Source organism: Antechinus flavipes, chromosome 1 (genome assembly GCF_016432865.1).
Source record: "Antechinus flavipes isolate AdamAnt ecotype Samford, QLD, Australia chromosome 1, AdamAnt_v2, whole genome shotgun sequence".
Lineage (NCBI taxonomy): Eukaryota > Metazoa > Chordata > Mammalia > Dasyuromorphia > Dasyuridae > Antechinus > Antechinus flavipes.
The window spans coordinates 469,964,511-469,986,326 of NC_067398.1; the positions used below are offsets into that span (position 1 = coordinate 469,964,511).

General features: G+C 32.9%; 1 protein-coding gene across 1 annotated transcript in view; it reads right to left on the reverse strand.

The window, feature by feature from the left end:
* LOC127546725 (lipoxygenase homology domain-containing protein 1-like) overlaps positions 1-21,816 on the reverse strand; it is a 407,210-nt gene that overhangs the window by 329,270 nt on the left and 56,124 nt on the right. Inside the window, exons 12-15 of the mRNA XM_051973697.1 lie at positions 21,532-21,661; positions 7,558-7,667; positions 6,496-6,672; positions 2,629-2,841 (exon numbers count right to left, since the gene is read on the reverse strand). Of these exons, the coding sequence (XP_051829657.1) occupies positions 2,629-2,841; positions 6,496-6,672; positions 7,558-7,667; positions 21,532-21,661 (630 nt within the window). The remainder of the gene's footprint in view (positions 1-2,628; positions 2,842-6,495; positions 6,673-7,557; positions 7,668-21,531; positions 21,662-21,816) is intronic.

Consider the following 21,816-nt stretch of genomic DNA (forward strand, 5'->3'; position numbering starts at 1 on the left):
TATTATCCAACAATTAAAATTGGATAGAATTTGAAAGATAATGGAGGATAAAAGGGCCTAGAATTCTATGATCTATGAGATCACAATCAGACATAATTGAATAACTAAACAACAATGAGCAATACCTGGAAGGAATATGACACCACCAGACTAGATTAACTCAGAAACTACCTTTACCATTAATGCCCACTTATTCTTTCTTGGGAATCACCTTGTATTTTTAATAACCACTTTGTATGCTTGGATTTAATATGTTGTATCTCAATTTTTTTTAATTTCAGTTCAAAATAAATATTAGCTCATCAGCATAATTTCAATGCTTATCCCTTTTGTCCTGGAATAAATATATATACACACACAGATGTATGTATGTCTCTATATGTATGTGTATATGTGTGTCTAAAACAAGATTCTTCTTCAAAGGATCTAATATGACAATGATATGAGGATTCCCTCCATTAGCCTAGTTCAGAGACAATCCATTCCTCTTTATCTTCTGCAATTTTCATCCATATCTTTTCCCAAATCCCCAGCAGAAGATCCACCTCTGGCAATAGAGGCCTTCTTCCGGTTCACATTTATATTCTGTGGGTAATAATAGAACATTTAGACTGTTTGCCTAGTCTTCCTTTTTTCCACATGACTGATGAATCTCTCATTCTAAAAATATATTTTTTTCATTGAGATTTTTTATGCTATTCCTGAAATGTGTCCATCTTACATCACTCTATCATCTTTTTGGTCATCCACCCACAACTTTGATTCTTCAAAAATATTATGGTTCCAAAAAGCATAACCATATTGTGCCAGAAATCCAAAAAGGGAAAAAAGGGAAGCACAAGAGACTAAAAGTAGTAGGTGATACTGTAGAGAAGAGGCCTTATTTGCCCCCATCTAAAGCTCAGCTTCATCTCATGCAATTCTTCTTGAATACCTACCAACATTTTTGGCTCTGGGAAAATAATGTGAAGTAGACATATTTTTTCTTTGGTATTCTCTCACTTCCCATTTTAGTATCCTTTTTTCCTTAGCTAGACTTAGTTCCTTCTAGGTGACTATACTGTGTCTCATTTACACTTTCATAATTCTCCTTGAATGTGATAATAGAGAAACAGCATGGTAGATAAACAAGCACCAGCCATGTAGTCATCACAGACCAGTACCTTCTCTGAGTTTCATCTTCCTTGCCTATAGAAGGGGAATAAAAATATCTATAGAACTGAACTCAAAGGATTATTATAAAGACCAAATGAATTGTATTTTGGACATATATTCATTATCTTGGAAAATGAACTAGACCAAGATTGGACAGAAAGAAAGTGATCTGGATTGTATTTGGAAAATTACATAATATTTTTAATGAAGTTAAGCTCTCCCTGAAAAAAGTCCATTATTTTATAACATCAATTTTTTTTTCAGTGATAGCTGTGAGTCATAATATAATACAGTATCCAAATAATTAAAGTTGCAGATATAGCCCAAAGGGCAATAGAAAAGCATGTGTTTGATGAAAATAGATCTGATAAATTGACAATGAAGAATTATGCAAAAGAAGCAATGTAAAGGATATCATGAAAAGGATGTCTAAGTAAAGAAGAGAGTTGGCTAATCATGTAGTGAGAACAAGAGATAACTCATAAGCAGTCCATGTGTTCTACTTGAATTCATGAAATGCCAAGAATCTAGAAAAAGAATCCCAGTATACGTTCTTCTCATGGAGTATTTCCTGTAGAATGTGGATAAGAGTCATATAGAATGAGAAGGCAGGGATGGATCGTAGTCTGTATCTTTGGGGAAAATACCTACCTCAGATTAAATGTGATTTTATAGAATAATAATCCAATGTAAGTTTATAGTGTTCATTCCTTCCAGAGGCAGTTATATTTTAATACATTATCAATATTGATCTAAAAATTATGATTACTCCTATCTTCTGTCCTAGTCTACTTAATTTCTACCACTCTTACTATAGATATGGAAGGAAGTCACATAGGAAGAAATATTGTTTTCCATTTTTCATTCATCATAGCAATTCATGAAATGCAGAATCATCCATTAGTGACAAATCTATAGGTTACATCTTTTTTTTTTTTTTTTTTAGCTAACTTGGTCCTCAACAAATTTAGTTTATCACCAGTATCATATTCAAAGGTTTTTCATCATGGCCAAACAATACAGAAGTTTCCGCAAGAACAAAAAGAAGATTACCACATACACAATAAGATATAGGAATAAGATTTTTATGGATACTTGCAAACAAAATTAAACAAAACAAAACTATTAAAATTCAAAGGGAAAAAATTCTAGTGGCACAATTTCAAATGTGCGTAAGGGCCTATTTGGTGACAAGGATGTACTTCATATAAAGTGACATCATTCTCATCAAATATGCCCTTGCCTTCAAATAAATAGCTGCTTACTATACATGGTTTTGAAGCCAATCCTAATAATTGACAATAACTGATTAGTCAGAAAGTGTCATTACTATCTAAAATTCACATGTCACTCTCCAGGATGCTCATGATTTTAAAAACAAATAAATGAAAGATTCTAAAACATCATCTTCATTTCTATTATTGGCAAATTACTTAAAACATTTGCTAAGAAAAAATGAGAAGAGGCACTTACTCTTCCATCACAGTGGCCATTCTTGATTCTGAGAAACATTCTTGAATTTTTCACACTTTCAAACATGCAAACTCCAGAGCTGATTTTATGTACTTTCCAGTGAGATTCTTCAGACTGATTCCCTGCACCACTGCAGCTTCCATCAGACCGGAGGGTCAGTGCCTGGCATAAGCTTGTGGTAAGTAGAACCACTGCACTGTTGTGGAACACACCCTTTAAATCAATTGATAGAAGATTTAAGCATTAACAGCTTTATTCTTCTTTCTGTTGTCAAGGATATTTATTCTCTGGCAAAGATTCCTAATCTAAGTATTTTAGTATTTATGGGTATTTATGATATACAGTAATAGTGATAAAATCAAAGTCAGCAGTGATAAAATCAAATATACTCATATTCCACCTTTGCTATTAATTTCCTATGTGACTTTGTGCAAATAACTGGGCTTCTCTGAACTCAAACACATGGGAAGACATATAAGGTGATGCAGAGTGAAATAAGCAGAACCAGGAGAAAAAAAAATTCTATACAAGGACTACAACAATGGGAAAAGGAAAGAATTTTAAAAAAAAAGAAAGAAAGAAAAGAAAAGAGAAAATTAGAGGCTACATAATTATAATGGCCAAGATTGGCTTCAGAGAAAAGTTGAGGGAAAAAAATATTTTTATCCCTTCATTACAGAGTTGACAGACTACAGATAAGGAATGCTGCATTCATTGTCAGACATGGTAAGAGTTTTCATTATGCTAAAATGTTTTTTTTTTCTTTTTTAATCTTTGGTACAAGAAAAAGCCTACCATGTTAAAGAGGGGAAAGGGCTACATATGCAAAGAAGTGTGAATACAAAATTTATCACTAAAACCAAAAATGGAGGAAAATAAATTAACCAATGATTATTGCAAAAATAAAATATCTTTAGGAAGAAAAGTGAGGGTGCTAGATTAAATCTCTAAGGTCTCACTCAAGTCTAAATCTATAAAGTCATTATTTAACCAGGAGGCAATTGTGGAGACAAAAGATTTGTCTTAGAAGCAAAAACTATATATGCACAACTAAAGTGATACTTTTTAGTCAAATATGTCTAATAAATTTTCTCACTAGTCAAGAACTTTTACCAGTATTTATACCTACCTAAAAGGAAAAACACTGATAGCGACAGACATATAATGCTATCATTGATCCAGAACAGAGGATGAAATCATCTAGCATATGGATCTTAGAAAAAATATGAGTTCTTAGTTCACAAATCAATTATTGTTAACCAAATATGTTGTTCTCTTCATTGAGGAATTACAGCAGACTTCTGGTGCCAAGATGGCAGAATGAGGAATGAGCCCTCCCAAATTCCCCTGCAAAAAACTTGAAAACTATCTCAAAACTGACTTAGGGAGAGGCAGCTTATCAGCACAGTTGGAAAGATCTTTCTCACCAAGGTAGAAGGGAGTGAGGTGGGAGAGCAAGAGATCAGGATGCATAACAGAGAAGCTCTGAACTCCAGAGCAATACTCTATTTAGAACTGTACCCTCATGCAAGCCAGCAGCCCCAGATGCAAGGCAGCCTTCCATGAGGTCCCACACCCAGTATGGGCTACCAGCAAGATCTCACTCCCATTATTAACCAAGAGAGAGATCTTGCTCCCAGAGTCACTCAGCAAAAAGATCCCATACCCAAGGCTGGCCAGCAGCAAAACCCCATAACCAAGGAGGGACCAATGGAATTCTGCCCCCCCCCCAGCACAAGCCAACAGAGAGGCACCCCCCCATGCAAGCCAGCATCCAAGCCCTGTGATGCAGGAACTCAGGCTTTCCAGCACAAGAACAGAATCCAACTCTCAGATAAAAACATCAAATCAGATGTTTTTAAGAAAATATGAACAAAACAACAACAACAACAACAACAACAAACTCTGGACTGTGGAAAGTTACTATGTTGACAGAAAGGACCAAGGTACAAACAGAAGACAACAATGTCAAAATGGACAGGTGAAACCTCAAAGAAAAATGTCATTTGGTCTCAGTCCCAAAAAGAATTCCTGGAAGAGCTTTTAAAAAGAATTTTCAAAAGCAAATTAGAGAGGCAGAAGAAAAATTGGGGAAAGAAATTAGAGTGAAAAAGAATCATGAAAAAAATCAACAGCTTGGTAAAAGAAACACAGAGACACACACACAAAAAAAATACAAAAATTCATTTAAGAAAAGAACTCCTTAAAATTAATCAAATTAGTACAAAACTCACTGAAGAAAATAATTCCTTAAAAATTAGAACTAGGCAATGGAAGCTAATGATGTCCACGAGATATCAAATGACACTAAAAGAAGATTAAGGGGGGGGGGAGGAAGAAGAAGAAAATGTGAAATTTCTCATTGGGAAAAAAAATGACCTGGAAAACAGATTCAGAAGAAATCATTTTAAAATTCTTAGACTTCCCCCCCAACCCCTCAAAAAAAACCTAGATAGCATTTTTTTTTCAAAAATTATTAAGAAAAACTGCCCTGGTATCATAGAAACTAAAGGCAAAACAAAAATTGAAAGAATCCACCAATCACCCAATGAAAGAGTTTTCAAAAGGAAAACTCCCTGGAACATCATACTAACTGACAGTCATTTGGGAATCTAGAAAATTACTATAAAAACAAAACAAGAAGATTTTCTTGAGATATTTCAGAGTTTGGGTTTGGTTTTTTTGTTTGTTTTTTTTTGGAGGGAAAGAAGGCAAATTAGGTTCCAAAAGAAATGTTCTATGCCTATAATTATTTGTATAGATTTATCTCCTACTACGCTAAACAATCTTGGAATTTTAGAACTGAATGAGACCTTGGAGATCATCAAGTTTAGTCCCATCATGCTACATATGAAGAAATTAGGTTCAGAGGGTTAAATGATTTGTAAGGATTTCAGTCGGTTAATCAATTAGCATTATCAAATTTGTGGTAATTTAGCAATTTACCATATTATGTGCCAGAAACTGGACTGAGCACTGGAAGCATTGTGCTAAGATTGAAACTTTATAGATCATTTAGTGAAATCACTTCATTTTATAAATGAAGAAACTAAGACTGAAAGACATGAAGTGACTTGTCTAAGATCACATGGGTAATTAATATATGACAAAGTCAGATTCCAACCTATATCCTATGCCCCAAAATATTATGCCTATGCTAGTGAACTATGTTCCTGAAAAGTTATATAATCATAACCCAAGTTTCCTGAATCTAAATCTAAGCCCATTCTACTACAACATATCCACACCCATAGGAGAACAAGCTAATATATTGCAATCATATTCCACAGCCATATATTTAAACATTTATCAATTTTCAGAGAAGTTTCCTCTTGACAAATGTATATCTTGAGCATTTTTTGTGACATTTTTATGCTTAAGTTCAAAAAGACTTAAAAAGGGGAAAGCATGAACCTTAAATTTGTCCTTCACCAAGCTTATGCAAGATGAAAAACTTTAAAGGTTAAAATTCAGTAAAAGAATGGAACCTACAAATTTGATAAGCTTCCAAATTCAGATTCTCCCTATTCCCATAAAGTCCCCCATTTTAATTCCTTTAGTCATAATTCTAACTTTTAACTTCTGTTATGAGATATTACTCTAATCACGATTCAATTATGTGCTAACCTCTTAACTCTGTTGTCCTCAAAGGATGAAAAGGAGCAGAATTTCCTGAGAACACACACATTAGACAATGCATATCCCTAAATACTAGAAGTCCATGTAAAATATTATGACAGGAGACATGAGTGCCACCTAGTGGGAAACTTTCCGACTTCTGCAAAATGATTTTTAATTACTGAAGGTTTTCTTAAAATCAAGGGAAGGTAAATCATTATTTCTTCAGATAACTTTTCTCCATCTTACCTTAGCATATATCACAAATTCTTTTGAGAGCCCTGCATAGCTATCTGTTGATTCATCAGCCACTTTGCCTTGACAATTGAAAGCAACTATATGTCCAGGGACCATGACTGATTCCAGAATAGCACAGCGATTGGGCAAATAAAGTACTCGAAGCTCACTGGAAACTCCACTATTAGCCTATGATAGAAACTTTAAGTTAGTAAAATGGAATACATTTTTAAAATAAAATTTATGTGGTACTACTTAGTACACAGCCTGAAACTAAACCCATAGTTTGATTTTTTAAAATATACTTTTATTGTTCCATAGTAATATAAAGTCATTGGTGCTATCCATGATATGCCATCATTTTCAACTATCTCATTTTTCAGTACAATTGAGATCCATGCATGCAAGGCAAGTATAACGTGGCATATCATAAGTGAGTTCTAAAACTTGACCAAGTAATATGAATAACTATCATCAGAATTTCCTTTATTTTACTGAATTATAGCACTTAAAGTGATTTTAAAGAGTCACTTAGCTAATATTTTTTCCTTTATACAGATATAGACATAAATGAAACTTACATTGCTAGGTAGTATAATGGCTAGATAATTCTATAATTATCTATAATCTATAATAATCTATAATTATCTATAGTCTGTAATGCTTTATACAGCACAAAGAACATTGGCTCTGAAGCCAAAAAACCTAACTTCAAATCCTGTCTCTTATACTCCTTATTTATCTGTGGACAAGTCATTTAAACTTCCTGGTGCTCAGTTCCCTAATCTGCAAAATGAAGAGGCTAAAACTAAAAGAATTTTCATTTTCTTTCCATATTTATTTCAATTAATTATCTTTAAATCACATTTGTTAAATAAACTACTCATTTTCCATTCAAAACCTTTTGACTTAGTCAGAAAGAAATGACTATTATACAAAGGTAAGAAATCTACAGATGAACAAAAAATTAAAACAGAAACTTTAAAAATTATTTAATAAAAACAATTATTTTCACTTTGCTTTTTTTTTAAATGGTAAGTATAAGTATCCTATAGCAATAAAAAAATGACATACCTTTCCAGTTGCCATTCCAGAGATATTATCAAGGCCAAGAGAAAGATTTCTTGTTTGATGACTTTGGAAAATGCATATATTTCCTCTTTTGATAACAACATCAAAAAGACCTTTAAGAAACATATTAGAAATTGATTTTTTTTCTTTAAAAAGTGCTTTATTTTTAGGTTGAACTTAAAGATTACCAGAAAATAAAGAACATTTCCATATATTGAAGAGAACAGAGAAGAGATTTTATGTGTGAAAGTCTAAATCTGTTTTACATATACCTTTCTTTTAAAAAACAAAAAATATTATATAGAAATGTTATTTTCATTTTAAATACATTTTATTGATATCTTTTTTTACACAGCCAAAATTTTTCCCATTACCCCTGCTCCCAAAGCCATCCTATTTGTAACAAACAAAATTTGTTTAAATAAAAAAAGAAAAAAAAAGATAAAATCAGCAAATCCAATCAACATATCAAAAAAGTCTAAAAATATAGTATTCCACACTCATATATACTCCAACTCTGCAAAGCAGTGAGGTAAGCGTATCTTCCAACATCTCTTCTTTGGAGTCACTCTGGTTCTTTAGAATTTTGCAGTATTCACTTTTTATTTTTTTTGTGGTGGTTGGCCTTTCCATCTAAATTGTTGTAGACAATGTGTTTATCAACACATTATTAAAAAAAAAAAAAAACTGCCTTGGCTACGTACTTTCTTCTGAATTTCCTGAAGTTTTCTTTTATATATTTTAAAATATATTTCAATGACAATATTTTCTGTCCGTTTCCTTTCTTTTTGGCAATCTTATCATTAACTGCCTCACTTCTACGAAATCCCCTTTCTAAATTAAAGAAAAACACAATCCTTCCAACAAATAGAGGCAAGAAAAAAATTCATACATTTTCTAACCCTAAGAATACATAAACAATTCACTTTTATGAAGAGCTTTCTCCTCTTAAAAATATATATTGCAACGAGGTTTTTAATACTGTAAGTTGCTGTTGAATTCTCAGATTAAACATTCTTCTTTAGCTGAAGTAATCATCAGGTCTGTATTACAAATCATATACACTATCCATGGAAAAATTTTAATTTAAAACTTACTTTCCGCTATAATTCAATATGTTTCTGCTCTGAAAATATCGAGGTATGCAAATGAATTTTAATGAGTAAAATATAAAAAATAAATAAACAACACATGCTATATTACAAACACAAATTGAAATAACTTGGGGATTAACAACTGGTTTCAATTTTACACACCAATGCTCCCTTCCAACTACATTTGGCCATTATTCAGAATTGACAAATTGCTACAAGATTCATTTTTCTTAACAACAAAGAGCAATGACTACCATCTTTAAAGAAAAAAAAAATAAAAGCAATTCAAAGATTGAGGAACAGATTTAGGAAATAGAATTTTCTGACTTCCCATCCCTCCAATTATAAAAATGTTCTAAAATGGGAAGAGTTTCCAGAAATAAATAATTTCTTTCCCTCAACTATCAGCTTAGTGTATTCCAGGTCCTTTTCATAATGCTTGCTAGTGCCTGTTTATATAAGGGAACTGAAAGGCTGTTATAATTACCTAGAAATTTAAACCCCATCCAAATGTTCATTTTTATTTAGAATGAAACATATAATTGCCTAAGGTCTCCATTGCATATATGGATGCAAAGTCAAAGGTAAACAAATGTGTGATTACTTGGCCAGAAAATACACACAACCTCATTCATTAAATAATAGGTTTTATACAAAATTTTTAAATGATAGTCTAAAACTGGAGAGAATTTCAGATTGTATATAAAGGAATATATATATTTAAATGAACCTTCCTTCCCAAAGGTGAAAGACTTGTACATAAACTAAATATCACTTCTCACTGTAAGGGTTCTGCTTAATTAAACTCTAATTTATTTTTATCTTTCTAATAAAATGGTTCCTAATGGCTGAGAATTAAAGATCTTCATAAAATGAAACTACATTGATGATACTCCTGGGGGGACAGAATAGAATGAGTAAAGATCTAAGAAGCAGGGATTTTGATTTTTCATTCTGATCCAGATATGAACTTTTTTGGTGACCTTGGGCAAAACATTTAGTGTTTTTTTCCCCATGCCCTCATCTATGAAATCAGGGCAAGAATTCCCAGAAGACTATTGTTCTGAATGATTTGCTAATTGTGTGGACTAATGAATTAATAATGGAAGATATATTTGAAAAACAGAGAAGGGTTACTAAAAATGTGCTAAGAATAATTACCATTTCTTATATTGTATTCTATTTTGATCTAATGAATTCACATAAATATAAAAAATAAAATTGTCCTTAAACATCACAATCTGAATCAGTAAAAATATAAAGACACAACTTTATCAGTTTTGGGATAAAGTTATTCCAGATGTTTTCACTGACTGTCCCCCACACTCCCTTCTGTCCATGCTTAATGCTCTCCCTCTTCAACTTCACCTCGACTTCTCCAACTTCTTTTAAGTTCCAGCTAAAATCACACATTCTACAAGAAACTTTTTCTGAGCCTCCTTAATTATAGTGACTTCTCTCTGTTACTTATTTCTAATCTATCCTGTATGTAGCTAACATCTGCCTAGCTATTTGCATTTTGCCTCTCCTATGAGATCCTTGAAAGTAGGGATTGCCTTCTTTTGTGTCCCCAGTCCTTAGCAAAGTATATGGTACATAACAGGAGCTTAATAAATGTTTATTGACTGACTTGCTTCATTTAAAAGTCAATAAATGATCTGTATCATTCTTGATTTAAAGCTCAAAAATATCAAAATCTGAGCCAAATTTATTTAATTATTATTACTTGTAGATGTAAATAAAATTTGTTTGGAGATTCATAACACACTAAGGAATAACCTTTAGCTTATTCTTTCTGAATTGTGATGTGAAGTAATACAATATATCTGACGTCTAATTATTTAGTCAATATGAACAAAGACTGCAATCATATTACTTACTAAAAATTCCAATCACGATACCTCCTACTAATTTAAATCATGTTCCTTTCTACAAACTCTATTCATGCTATTTACTAGAAATTTTTTTTCTAGTTTTGATACTACAAACTTCACTCATGTAGCTTTTTGCCTACTCTAATGATGTTACTTATCATATGTTACTTATCATAAATTTCAATCATGATATTTCTTGAGTGGAAGAAATGTTCTGTAGCCAACATCTACCCCTTCTTCACTCCCTCCCAATACATCTTTTCATTTACTTTTGGATCAATTACAACACTGGTTCCTTGGAGGCTGTAGCATCATAAGATTTCCAAACAGATAGCATCATCGAAAGAAGACTGATGAATTTTTTCATTGAAGAGCAAGTCAGAATCATTAGACGTACTGCTCAATTGCTCAAATTCAATTATCAACTCTCTTACTTCTATTCAATTCTGGAGCTAACTCAATGTCTAACTGCAAGGTCTGTCTACAATCTATGGGCTGAAAGAATACTTAAGTGGACTAGCCAATCAACTAAATATCTAGACAACTGGCTTTTTTAATAAACTGAGTTTTTCTTTATGAGCTGGCTAGAATGCTGGAGAATCATGAATTATATAACTCAAAGTGTTTTCTTCATCTATAAATCTAGAATCCTGTGAACCTCATTTGTCAGTGTACTATATAAGGAAACTGAAGTGAAACAGGACAAAAGCAGGAAAAAACAGCTGGGACAGACCAAGTACACATCAAAGAAATGTTTTAAATATTTTTAAACAATCATGGACCTCATTGAGGAGGTCCTGTAATGTCCTGGGCCTTGTTGTAATCAATTGTTTACAAACAACAACATCCTCACCATCTTTAGGGAATCCTTTTTTGTGAACCATGTAGAGGGCATCCATGACAGTAGAAAGGAACAAATCCCTTTGAAAAATATATTTCTCAGAGTAGCTAGGTGGATAGAGCACCAGCCCTGAAGTCAGGAGGACCTGAGTTCAAATCTGATCTCAGACACTTAACATTTCCTAGCTGTGTGATCCTGGGCAAGTCACTTAACCTCAATTGGCTCAGCAAAAAAAAAAAAAAAGGGGGGGGGGGGAGAAACACATTTCTCTATTGGATGCTTGATAAGATAGTTGTTAATCAAATAATTGGTTTTTCTGTAATTGTATTATCATTTCACTCTTGTATGACCTTACCATAAATATGAAAGACTCTTAGAGTGTGTTGGTGATAAGAGAGAGAGCAGTGTGATGGGAAAAGCAATAGCTCTAGGTGCAGAAAACTAGGTACATATTCTGCTTCTCTAAATGTGGTACCTTGGACAAATCGCTTAACATGCCTGTAAATAAGATTTGGGAGAGAAAGGAAAAGGAGAAGAGAACAAGCTAGGGAATGAATAAGATGGCCTGTGATGTTCCTTTCAACTCTCAATATATGATCTTATGAATCTTGTTGGAGGAGAATCTTTAATTAATATATAACATATGCTAATAAATGTTTAATAACTGGCTCTTTTTTTTCTTCTCTCTCTCTCTCTTTCTCTCTCCCTCTTGTTCTCTTTCTCTCATACACACACATACATATACACATACACCTATGTAATATATTATCATATATCAGTATTATATATATATATGTGTGTGTGTGTGTGTGTGTGTGTGTGTGTGTGCGTGTATGTGTTATAGAATATATTCATATGTATAGAGAGAAATATAAATGTGTATTGGTATAGTGGATAGAGTACTAGGTTTGAAATCAGGAAGATCCATCGAGTTCAAATCTGGCCTCACACTTACTAGCTATGTGAAGTTGGACAAGTCACTTTATCCCATTTGCCTCATCTGTTCTCATCTATAAAATGGACTAGAGAACGAAATAACAAACCATTCCAGTCTCTTTGCCAAGAAAACTCTAAATGGGGTCACAAAGAGCCAGACAAGACTGAAATGACTCAACAATAACATACACATATACTTTATGCACACCCCATTTTAGGTTTAATTTACATTATCAACATTTCCTCATCACATTTTTAGAAAGCAACAAAACCATAAATTAAGATTTGATTTGTAGCATTTACTGTTTCCTGAGGTATAAGATGTTTACAGTGAAAATTTAATAACTGACTCAAAAAGGAGCAAGCTGTCTCCAGCACATCACTATTTTAAATTATATTTTGTTCTTTTGAATCAAACATTTTTGTTATAGTTTTAAAAACAGTATTTAATTTTCTCTAAATCATTCAATCAATTATGTGAATGTAAAGATCCAATCTGCTCTAATGAATCATTTGAAAATGTTTACCTGGTTCCCCTCTAAATCTCATAAAGAACACACTGAATTTACTTGTGGCTCCCACACACATAAAGTTTTTACAGAAATTTCCTTATCTTTGTAGGAAAATAGGCCCATGAGTCAGTACTTAATAAGTTGTCCAATCACCTTTTAGAGAGTAATGAGATCACCTATAATTGATTCCTCTTCTTTTCCTCTCTTAGAGATACCTTGTAAAAATGGAAGCTCTCTGCAAAGCTTTCGAGATTGAATTGCCTCCAGAGCAGCTATCTTTGGTGGACATTTGTTCTATTCCAGCTGCTGTTTCTCACTTTAGCTTCTTAAATGACACTTCAAGTTTGCCTCAAAGCACAGTGGCAAGTGAAATACAGAGGATTGTAGATTAGTCAGTCAAAAGAATCTACTAAGTGATTATTCTGTGCCAGGCAATGTAGTATAATGGCACTGGGAGTACCAAAAAAAGTGCAAAGCTTAGTCTTTGAACTCAAAGAGATCACATTATAATAGAGGATGGAGGGAAAGGAGGCAACATACAAACAACTATGTAAATACAAAATATATATATCTGTTAAATGAAGGCACTAAAGGAGAGGGTAAGGCATGAAGGGGATACAGTAGGGATAAAGGAAAGTCCTCTAGTTGGAAATTAAATCTTGAATGGAGCCAGGATGCAGAGACTAGGTCAAAAAGCATTCTGGGCATGGACTTGGGAAGGAAAGAATATCCAATAAAAAGTCATAGTGTTAAAAGATGGAATGTAATATGTAAGGGAAAGCAAGATAGACAGTTGGTGGGTCATAGTAAAGGGAAGTAAATTATATGAAGAATGGAAAAATCAAACAGACTGAAATGTTAGAACAGATTATGTACAGAAAATGAAAAAGAGTCCTGAAGTTTATTGCATGGAGAGTAAAGGGAGATGGGTAACAGGGTCAGAGCCACATTTTTGCAAAATTCCTTTGGCATCTGAACATTTGATGGTTTGGAAGGGAACCCAGAGGATCCACAACAATAGTCTACAGGATCTACCTAGAAAAGTAAATTCTGTTAGCAAATAGAAAGTTCTATAGGATGATATAATGCTGAAATTCTAATAGAAAGAGATGAAACAAATATAACTTTATAACTTTAATGTCTTTAAAGAGAATTGATGGAGTTTTAGAAGAAAACCAGAAGTCTTGAGGATTAATTTGGTTTGTTAAGATATTTTTGAAAAAGGGAAAGAGAAGGGAAAGTAAAAGGAATATAGGAGGAATAAGGTAGGTAGAACTTGACATTTATCATAACTTGTTTTGGATGTGAGAAAGAAAAATATACACAGAGGATGTAGTAGGAAAATCCTGTTCCTATCTGAAATGGATAAAGGAGAATTGAACACATATAGTTTGGCATACTATGGATTGGAATGAGTGGAGATGGATTAAGATGGAGGTTAATATTCACAAAAGAATAGTTATAAGCAAAATAAATTCCCTAATGCTGAAAAGAGTTTAAAATTATATTTTGTGGTTCCAATAAATCAGGAGTGAAACAAGGTTGCCCATTATCACCATGACTATTCAGAATTGTACTAGAAATTTCAGCTTTAGCAATAAGAAAAAGAAATTGAAGGAATTGGAGTAGGTAATAAGGAAATAAAATTATAATTCTTTGCAGATAAATATGATAGTATATAGAGTCCTAAAGAAGCCACTAAAAATTGCTAGAAACAATAACTTTACCAAAGTTGCAGGATATAAAACAAACCCATTTAAATCATCAGCATTTCTATATGTTATCCCCACAGTCCAGCAACAAGAGATAGAAAAATAAATTCCACTTAAAATAACTATAGATAATATATGATATTTGAGAATCTAGCTGCCAAGACTAAGCCAGGAACTATATGACCACAATTACAAAACACTTTTCACACAAATAAAGTTAAAACTAAACAACTGGAAGAATATGAAGTGCTCAGGGGTAGTCCAAGCTAATATAATAAAAATGACAATTCTACCTAAATTAACCCATTTATTCAGTGCCATGCCAGTCTAATGCCAAGAAATTACTTTATAGAGCTAGAAAAAATAATAACAAAATTTATCTGGAATAACAAAAGGTCAACAATTTCAAAGGAATTAGTGAGGAAAATGCAAATGAAGGTGGCCAAGCTATACCAGACCTAAAACTACATTATAAATCAACAGTCATCAAAATCATTTGATATTGGATAAGAAATGGAGTTGTGGATCAGTAGACTAGCTTAGGATCACATGACACAATAGACATTGACATTGACATAGAAATATTGACTATTTCTGATAAAGACCTCATTTCTAAAATATATAGAAGAATTTACTCAAATTTATAAGAAGACAAGTCATTCTCCAATTGATAAAAAGTCAAAAGATATGAACAAACAATTTTTGGATGGAGAAATTAAAGCCATTTCTAGTCATATGAAAAAAACGCTCTAAATCACTATTGATTAAAGAAGTGAAAATTAAAACAACTCTAACCACTTCACACTTCTTAGATTGGTTAAGATGACAGGAAAAGATAATGATAAATGTTGGAGGGGATGTGGGAAAACTGGGGCACTGATACATTGTTAATGCTGGAGAACAATTTGGAACTATACTCAAAAAGTTATCAAACTGTGGATACCCTTTGATCTAACAGTGTTTCTACTGAGCTTATATCCCAAAGAGATCTTAAAGAAGGTAAAGGAATCCACATGTGCAAAAATATTTGTAGCAGCCCTTTTGGTAGTGGCAAGGAATTAGAAACTGAGTGGATGCCCATGATTTGGGGAATGGCTGAATAAGTTATGGTATATGAATATAATGGAACATTATTGTTCTTCAAGAAAATCAGCAGGATGATTTCAAAAGGGACTGGTGAGACTTACACAAACTGATGCTAAGTGAAGTGAATGGAACCTAGAGAACATTGTACACAGCAATAAGAAGAATATGTGATGATCAGCTGTGATGGACTTGGCTCTTTTCAACATGAGATAGTTCAAGGCAATTCCAATAGTCTTGTGATGGAAAGAGTCATCTGCATCCAGAGAGAAGACTATGAAGACTGAATGTAGATCACAGCATAATACTTTCACCTTTTTGATGATGTTGTTGTTCATTTGCTTGCTTCTTTTTCCTTTTCCATTCCCCCTCCCTTTAATCTGATTTTTCTTATACAGCATGGTAAATGTGGGAAAATGTTTAAAAGAAATTCACGCATTTAACCTATATTGGATTACTTGCTATTTGGGGGGAGGGGGGAGGAAGGGGAAAGGGAGAGAAAAATTTGTAATACAAGGTTTTGCAAGGGTAAAGTGAAAACTATCTTTGCATATATTTTGAAAAAAAGCTATTTCTATGAAAAATAATAAATGCTCTACCTCTCTATAATTTACATTTTATTAGAGAAGAACACATACAAAAAGAAATAATGGACAGAAAGAGAAATAGATACACTCTCTACAGGAACAATGATAGAGTTAATCTGATCCTGCTTTGTGGTTCTAGAATTTGGTGGAGGGGAGTTTATAAAAATAGAATAGAAAAGGATTCTGAAATATTTTTAGCAGATCTCTTTGTTGTGGCAAAGAACTAGAAACTTCAGGGATGCCCATCAATTGGGGAATGACTAAACAAGTTGTACTATACAATTGCAATGGAATACTACTGTTCTATAAGAACTGAGGAGCTCAATGATCTTAGAAAAACATTGATAAACTTACACAAAAATAGTGAAAAACAAAATGAGCAAAACCAAAAGAACACTGTATATAGTAAGAACACAGTAATGACTAATAAATCATTTTGACTATTATAACTACTCAAATTATCTATATAGGACATGTGAAGAAAGATGTTATTTGTATCCAAAGAAAGAACTGATAAATAAAAATATTCATAGAAAGATTTTACATACAGATATACATATGTTTATACATGCACATACACACATACATATATATAGATATATACACACATTTGTATCTGATAGCCATTTCTAGGGCAGGAGGGAAAAAGGAAGAAAAAAAGGGAAAAGGAGACATTTATATGAGAATTTTCATATATTTAAAAGGAATAGCAAGTTTTACATAATAGATTTGCAGTTTCATGTATAATCATCTATTTTTATTATAAAAACATTTTAAAAAGAAAAAAGTACCTATGAACTCCGGAGCAAAAGTGTCTCCTAGGCAGTAGGTTGAGGCTCTGGAAAAGTTTGTAGGAGACTTGGAAATGAAGTGAAACATGTTTGGGACTTTTGTTGAAATGGTATTTAGTCCAGAAAAAAGCAGTTACCAATCAGAAGAACTAGCTTCAAGGCAAAAGGTTTCCAGGATGAAAGAATACAATCCTTTAATCTCTTTCATTTCTAAAATCTAAACCATGACTACCATTCTTTTCTTGGTGATGGTGATAATATTAAATATAATCAAAACTTATTCCCTTATTTGCATTATGTTAAACATTGACAAAATCTAGTAACAAAGCATCGTAGAAACTCCTTAGAAATGTTCCAGGAGCTAATAAAAAATTCTTAAGTACATAAACAAGACAATTAAAAATGAGCAATAGAAATGGATATTTTCCATGCTGTACAAGAGAGCAGAAAATGTCAAAGCTCAACTCTTCAGGAGCCCCATAAAAATTTAAAAAAGAATTTTTTTTAAATCAAGATCAAATAGCTATTAATTGCTTGAGAATATGGGAATTCCTGGAATTGTAGAAGAAAACACAGCACTATCAAACTGAAGAAAACTTCAGAGATTATCCAATTCAACCTAATGAGTTTGGCCAATTGTAAAGGCCAATTGACTAGATCACAGTCATACAAGTAAACAATGGCATAGTCCCTCAATATTAAATCCAGTATCCCTCACTAATTCACTTTTCTAGAGTATTTTAAGGGTTACAAAATATTTTTTTTCCTCATAAACAAGCCCATGCATTGAGTCAGGTAAATATCCTACATCCATTTTAGAGATGAACAAACTGAGGCTTATAGAACTAAAATGATTTGCCTATACTACTCACTCAGTTATTAAGCATCATGTTAGAGATGTAAAACAGGTATTCTGACTCCCAGTTAGCTGTTTTTTCCATGATAGCATGTTATCTCCTATATCAACTTTTGTAATATTTTTCTTACTTAAGTTTCATTCCTTTTTAACCTATGAACTATCGATAGTCAGGAAAGAATTGCTTTAGTTCAGCAAACCAATAAATGACGAGTAGACTTAAAAGGACAAATGGGTGGGAAGGAAGTCTTTCACCCCGCTGGAACTAACAGCATTGTTATTCAATGTTTCCCCTCAGTGTACCCTATTCACCATTACCATCCTAAGTTCCTACACATGTGCTCTCTATTTCATCCTCTCTCATAAACTCTGAAGTGACTTAAAATAAAAAATGGTAGTATCATCTCATTCTGATCCTTTACCTGACAGCTGAAGAGCTGAGATTAAAAGAAACTAATTAATTTGTTCAAGGCAGTAAAAATTGGGTAAGTTTTTTTTTTCTTTTTTGTTTGTTTACCTTTCTTTGTTACTCTGGATCTTAGTAAAGTGTCTGGTATATAGTAGGCACTTAAATGATTGCTGACAAGTTGCAGAACCCCAGAAACTAATTCTCTTGATTACCAATGCAAATATACTCTTTAATACCTATAAATAAATACTATTCTAAAAGCATACAAGTATAATACTTTATAAAAATATTTATATTTTAATACTTATAAAACTTTAATAAGAATATAGATTTAGAGCTAAAAGAGAATTTAGAAATTATCTAATCCAAATCACCCTCTGTTTTTCAGATGAGTTATCTGAGCTCTAGAAAGAATAGGTGTATTATCCAAGATCACAAGGCTCTTAAATGAGTCATTAAGTCATTCATCTCGATCTAAAATCCTTTTGCCAGAGTAACAGTTTACAAATCCATTTCCTTAAAATTAAATCATGAGGGAGATAAATATGAGTTATTGTTTTAGGATTTTTGTCTTGTTTTGTTTTGTCTTTGCAAAAGACACTCAGAATGATCATAAAATATTTCATCATTGCTATCCAGATAAAAGGGTCAGGCCTCAAATCCAGATTGTTATTGTTGTTTTTTTTAATCCAAGATCAGTCCTCATATTATTATAGCATGCTAACTTCACACAAATCCTCACAAATCACAAAAGTATTGAATTTGGAATCAGAAAGGTCTGATTTCAAATTCTGCATCAGACCTTTACTAGTTTTATGTGAACATGGATAGTTTACTTAGTAACTTTCAGCTTCAATATATTCTTCTGTAAAATGGGCATAATTATAGCACCCACCTCACAGAATTATTGGGAGATTCAAATAAGACCATGTAATAAAGCATTTTGCATTTTTATTACATACGCACATATATACGTATATATAATACTATATTACATTATATATTCCTTTATAGAGTGTTTAGAGAGAAGCCCAAAAAGATAGTGATATACAAATATTAATTATTATAATTATAAATAGGATAGATATATGCATACATGCATGTCCAGATAATCTCATCAGAAATTTTGGAAGAAAACAGCATCATGCTTCTGCCTGCCTACCGTGTGATGCATCCCACTAAATAGTCTGATTAACCCTTTTAGGAAGGCACACTAGATCTATAGCTGGCACACCTGCCTCCATAGGATGAACAGTTTTTTAATGAGCCACTTCACATACAGGAGACAAGTACAATAGATGTAGGTTGCCATAGGAAGCTGGATTTTGCCAGCAAATCTGTTAAAAAAAAATCTCAGCAGGAACCCTATGAAACCGGCTAAGCCATAAATCTATCCATCAAGGATTTAATGTGAAAATCAAATAGCTTTACTTGTTGCTTCAGTCTGGATGTAGAGTCTTGGGGATGGACTTGAGGACTAAGAAGTAACTGGTGGAAAGATTTTTGTTCTTGTCCTTGTCTTTGTTTTGCATTGATTATTTTTTTTAATAGCTTATAGCTTATGATCATAAAATGAAGCTCCCTTTGGGATTTCCAGGACATTCCTGTGCTATTGAACCCCACAGTGCTACAAAATGGTACAACAATTCTTAGAGAAATGAGCAATCCAGCTCTCTGAGTCATGCAAATAGTGGGACTTAGATCCAGCTGGATAAATGGCTGGAAGAATTGATATGTAAGTGGGAAATCGCCTATTTTATGGACTGAAAAATGTTATGACAGGAAGATGCTCTTCAGAGCTTTCATTGACAAGTTGTCCACAGGTCAGTGCTGTCCATTATAACACATTCCAGAGATGTAAAAAAAAACTGCCTCACAGTGAGGATTTATGGGCCACCAAACAACAGGAAACCACATCTCATGCAATTATCAAAAGACCTGCTGTTACCAGAGGAATGTCAGCTAAGCCATGGAATTCTATTCACCACCCTGAGGCACCTACCTGCTTTGGACTGCCCATTGTGGTTTACATAGTACTAGCACATTAAAAATGATTGATAGCTCTTCAGGGCAAGGCTCCCCTCTACCCTCCCCATTTTGGCAGTTGGCAAGCTCAGCCCATAGATCTTTATTGACTTACTTGAGCTCTTGTTTATTACTAGCTTTAATCCACTGAAATTCAAGAGGATTGAAAAGAAAGAAAAGAGAGTGTGTCAGAAAGAAGCACAGCAAGCAATATTTAGAAAAGAGAATGTTTTAGCCAGAGGAAAAATTGGGCATAAGATGGTTATAGGAAATATGCAATATTTTTAATTGGTAGATCTAAAAAAGGGTTGATCCAAGAACTGGGTATTCAAAAGTATGCTGATAGAGCAGCAGGTAAAATATTATATTAGAAAAAAAGTCAATTTGGGGCATGAAAGGGTATTAATAAGTAACAACTGATTATAATAATATTTCTTGAAGTGAGAAAAAAATTCATTTCCAGGACTTTAAAATGAATTGATTTGTGATTTGAGGAAATACAGGCTATAAGAATCATAGAATGTATCTGAAAGTTGGAGAAGGTTGTCAACAAGAGGAAAGAGTAAGGATCCTAAATGAGTGTAGAGATGATATTGAGAAGCAAAAGGCAAAACAGACAACTATCTATCCTACAAAAATGAAACTGTGATCTCCTGCTACCATATTTTTGCTGATGTTTTTTCCTGTGTCTGGAATGAGTATAACTTAACCAGTTGAATTTCCACCCATTTTTTAAAATATGATGCAAGTGTTACTTCCTTGTTAAATGTCCCATTATTTTCCCCTTACCAAGTCCATAAAGATTTTCTTCAGACCTCACAGAGAATTTTTGTTTAGAAATGTCCTAATGTATTTGCCATATAATTATGCATATTATAATTACTTGTATCCATGTTATCTTCCTACTAGACTGAAAACTTTGTCGATAGGAGTCTATACATGTGTGCTTGTCTGTGTCTGTATGTAATACATACACACAGACACACTAAACACATAGACACACATATACATATATATATAAATGGAAAGAGGAGAAATAGAAATGGATAAATATATAAATGTACATATAAATTATATATCTAGTAAATGCTTAACAAATGTAATTGCAAAAACAAGGGACAGGCTGAGGCAAGGAGGGAAGGTTGGCTAATTCTTGTCCAAAACTTCCTGGCAATTAAAAGCAAAAACCAAAACCGAGTTTTGAAATCTGTCTCCCATGCCTACCATAGCACCCACATGTTTTGTCCAAAAGCTTACCATTTTTATCTGTCTTTTCTCCAAGAGCATCAATGGTGCCATCTGGGTGGAGACGGACAAAGCCTCCACTAAGCCGGTTGTAGAACTGAAGAGTATTTCCTTTCCTCAATTTCCAACTTTCAGCAGCCCACTGATTGGGAAAAAAAAGACACACAACAACCAAAATAAAAATCTTAAAATTAATATAAGGCATACAGGGGAAGCATCATATAGAAACAAATACTTCTTACAACAATTATGTTTTGTTTGTTTTATCACTTATTAAATAATTACTTGAAAATTATA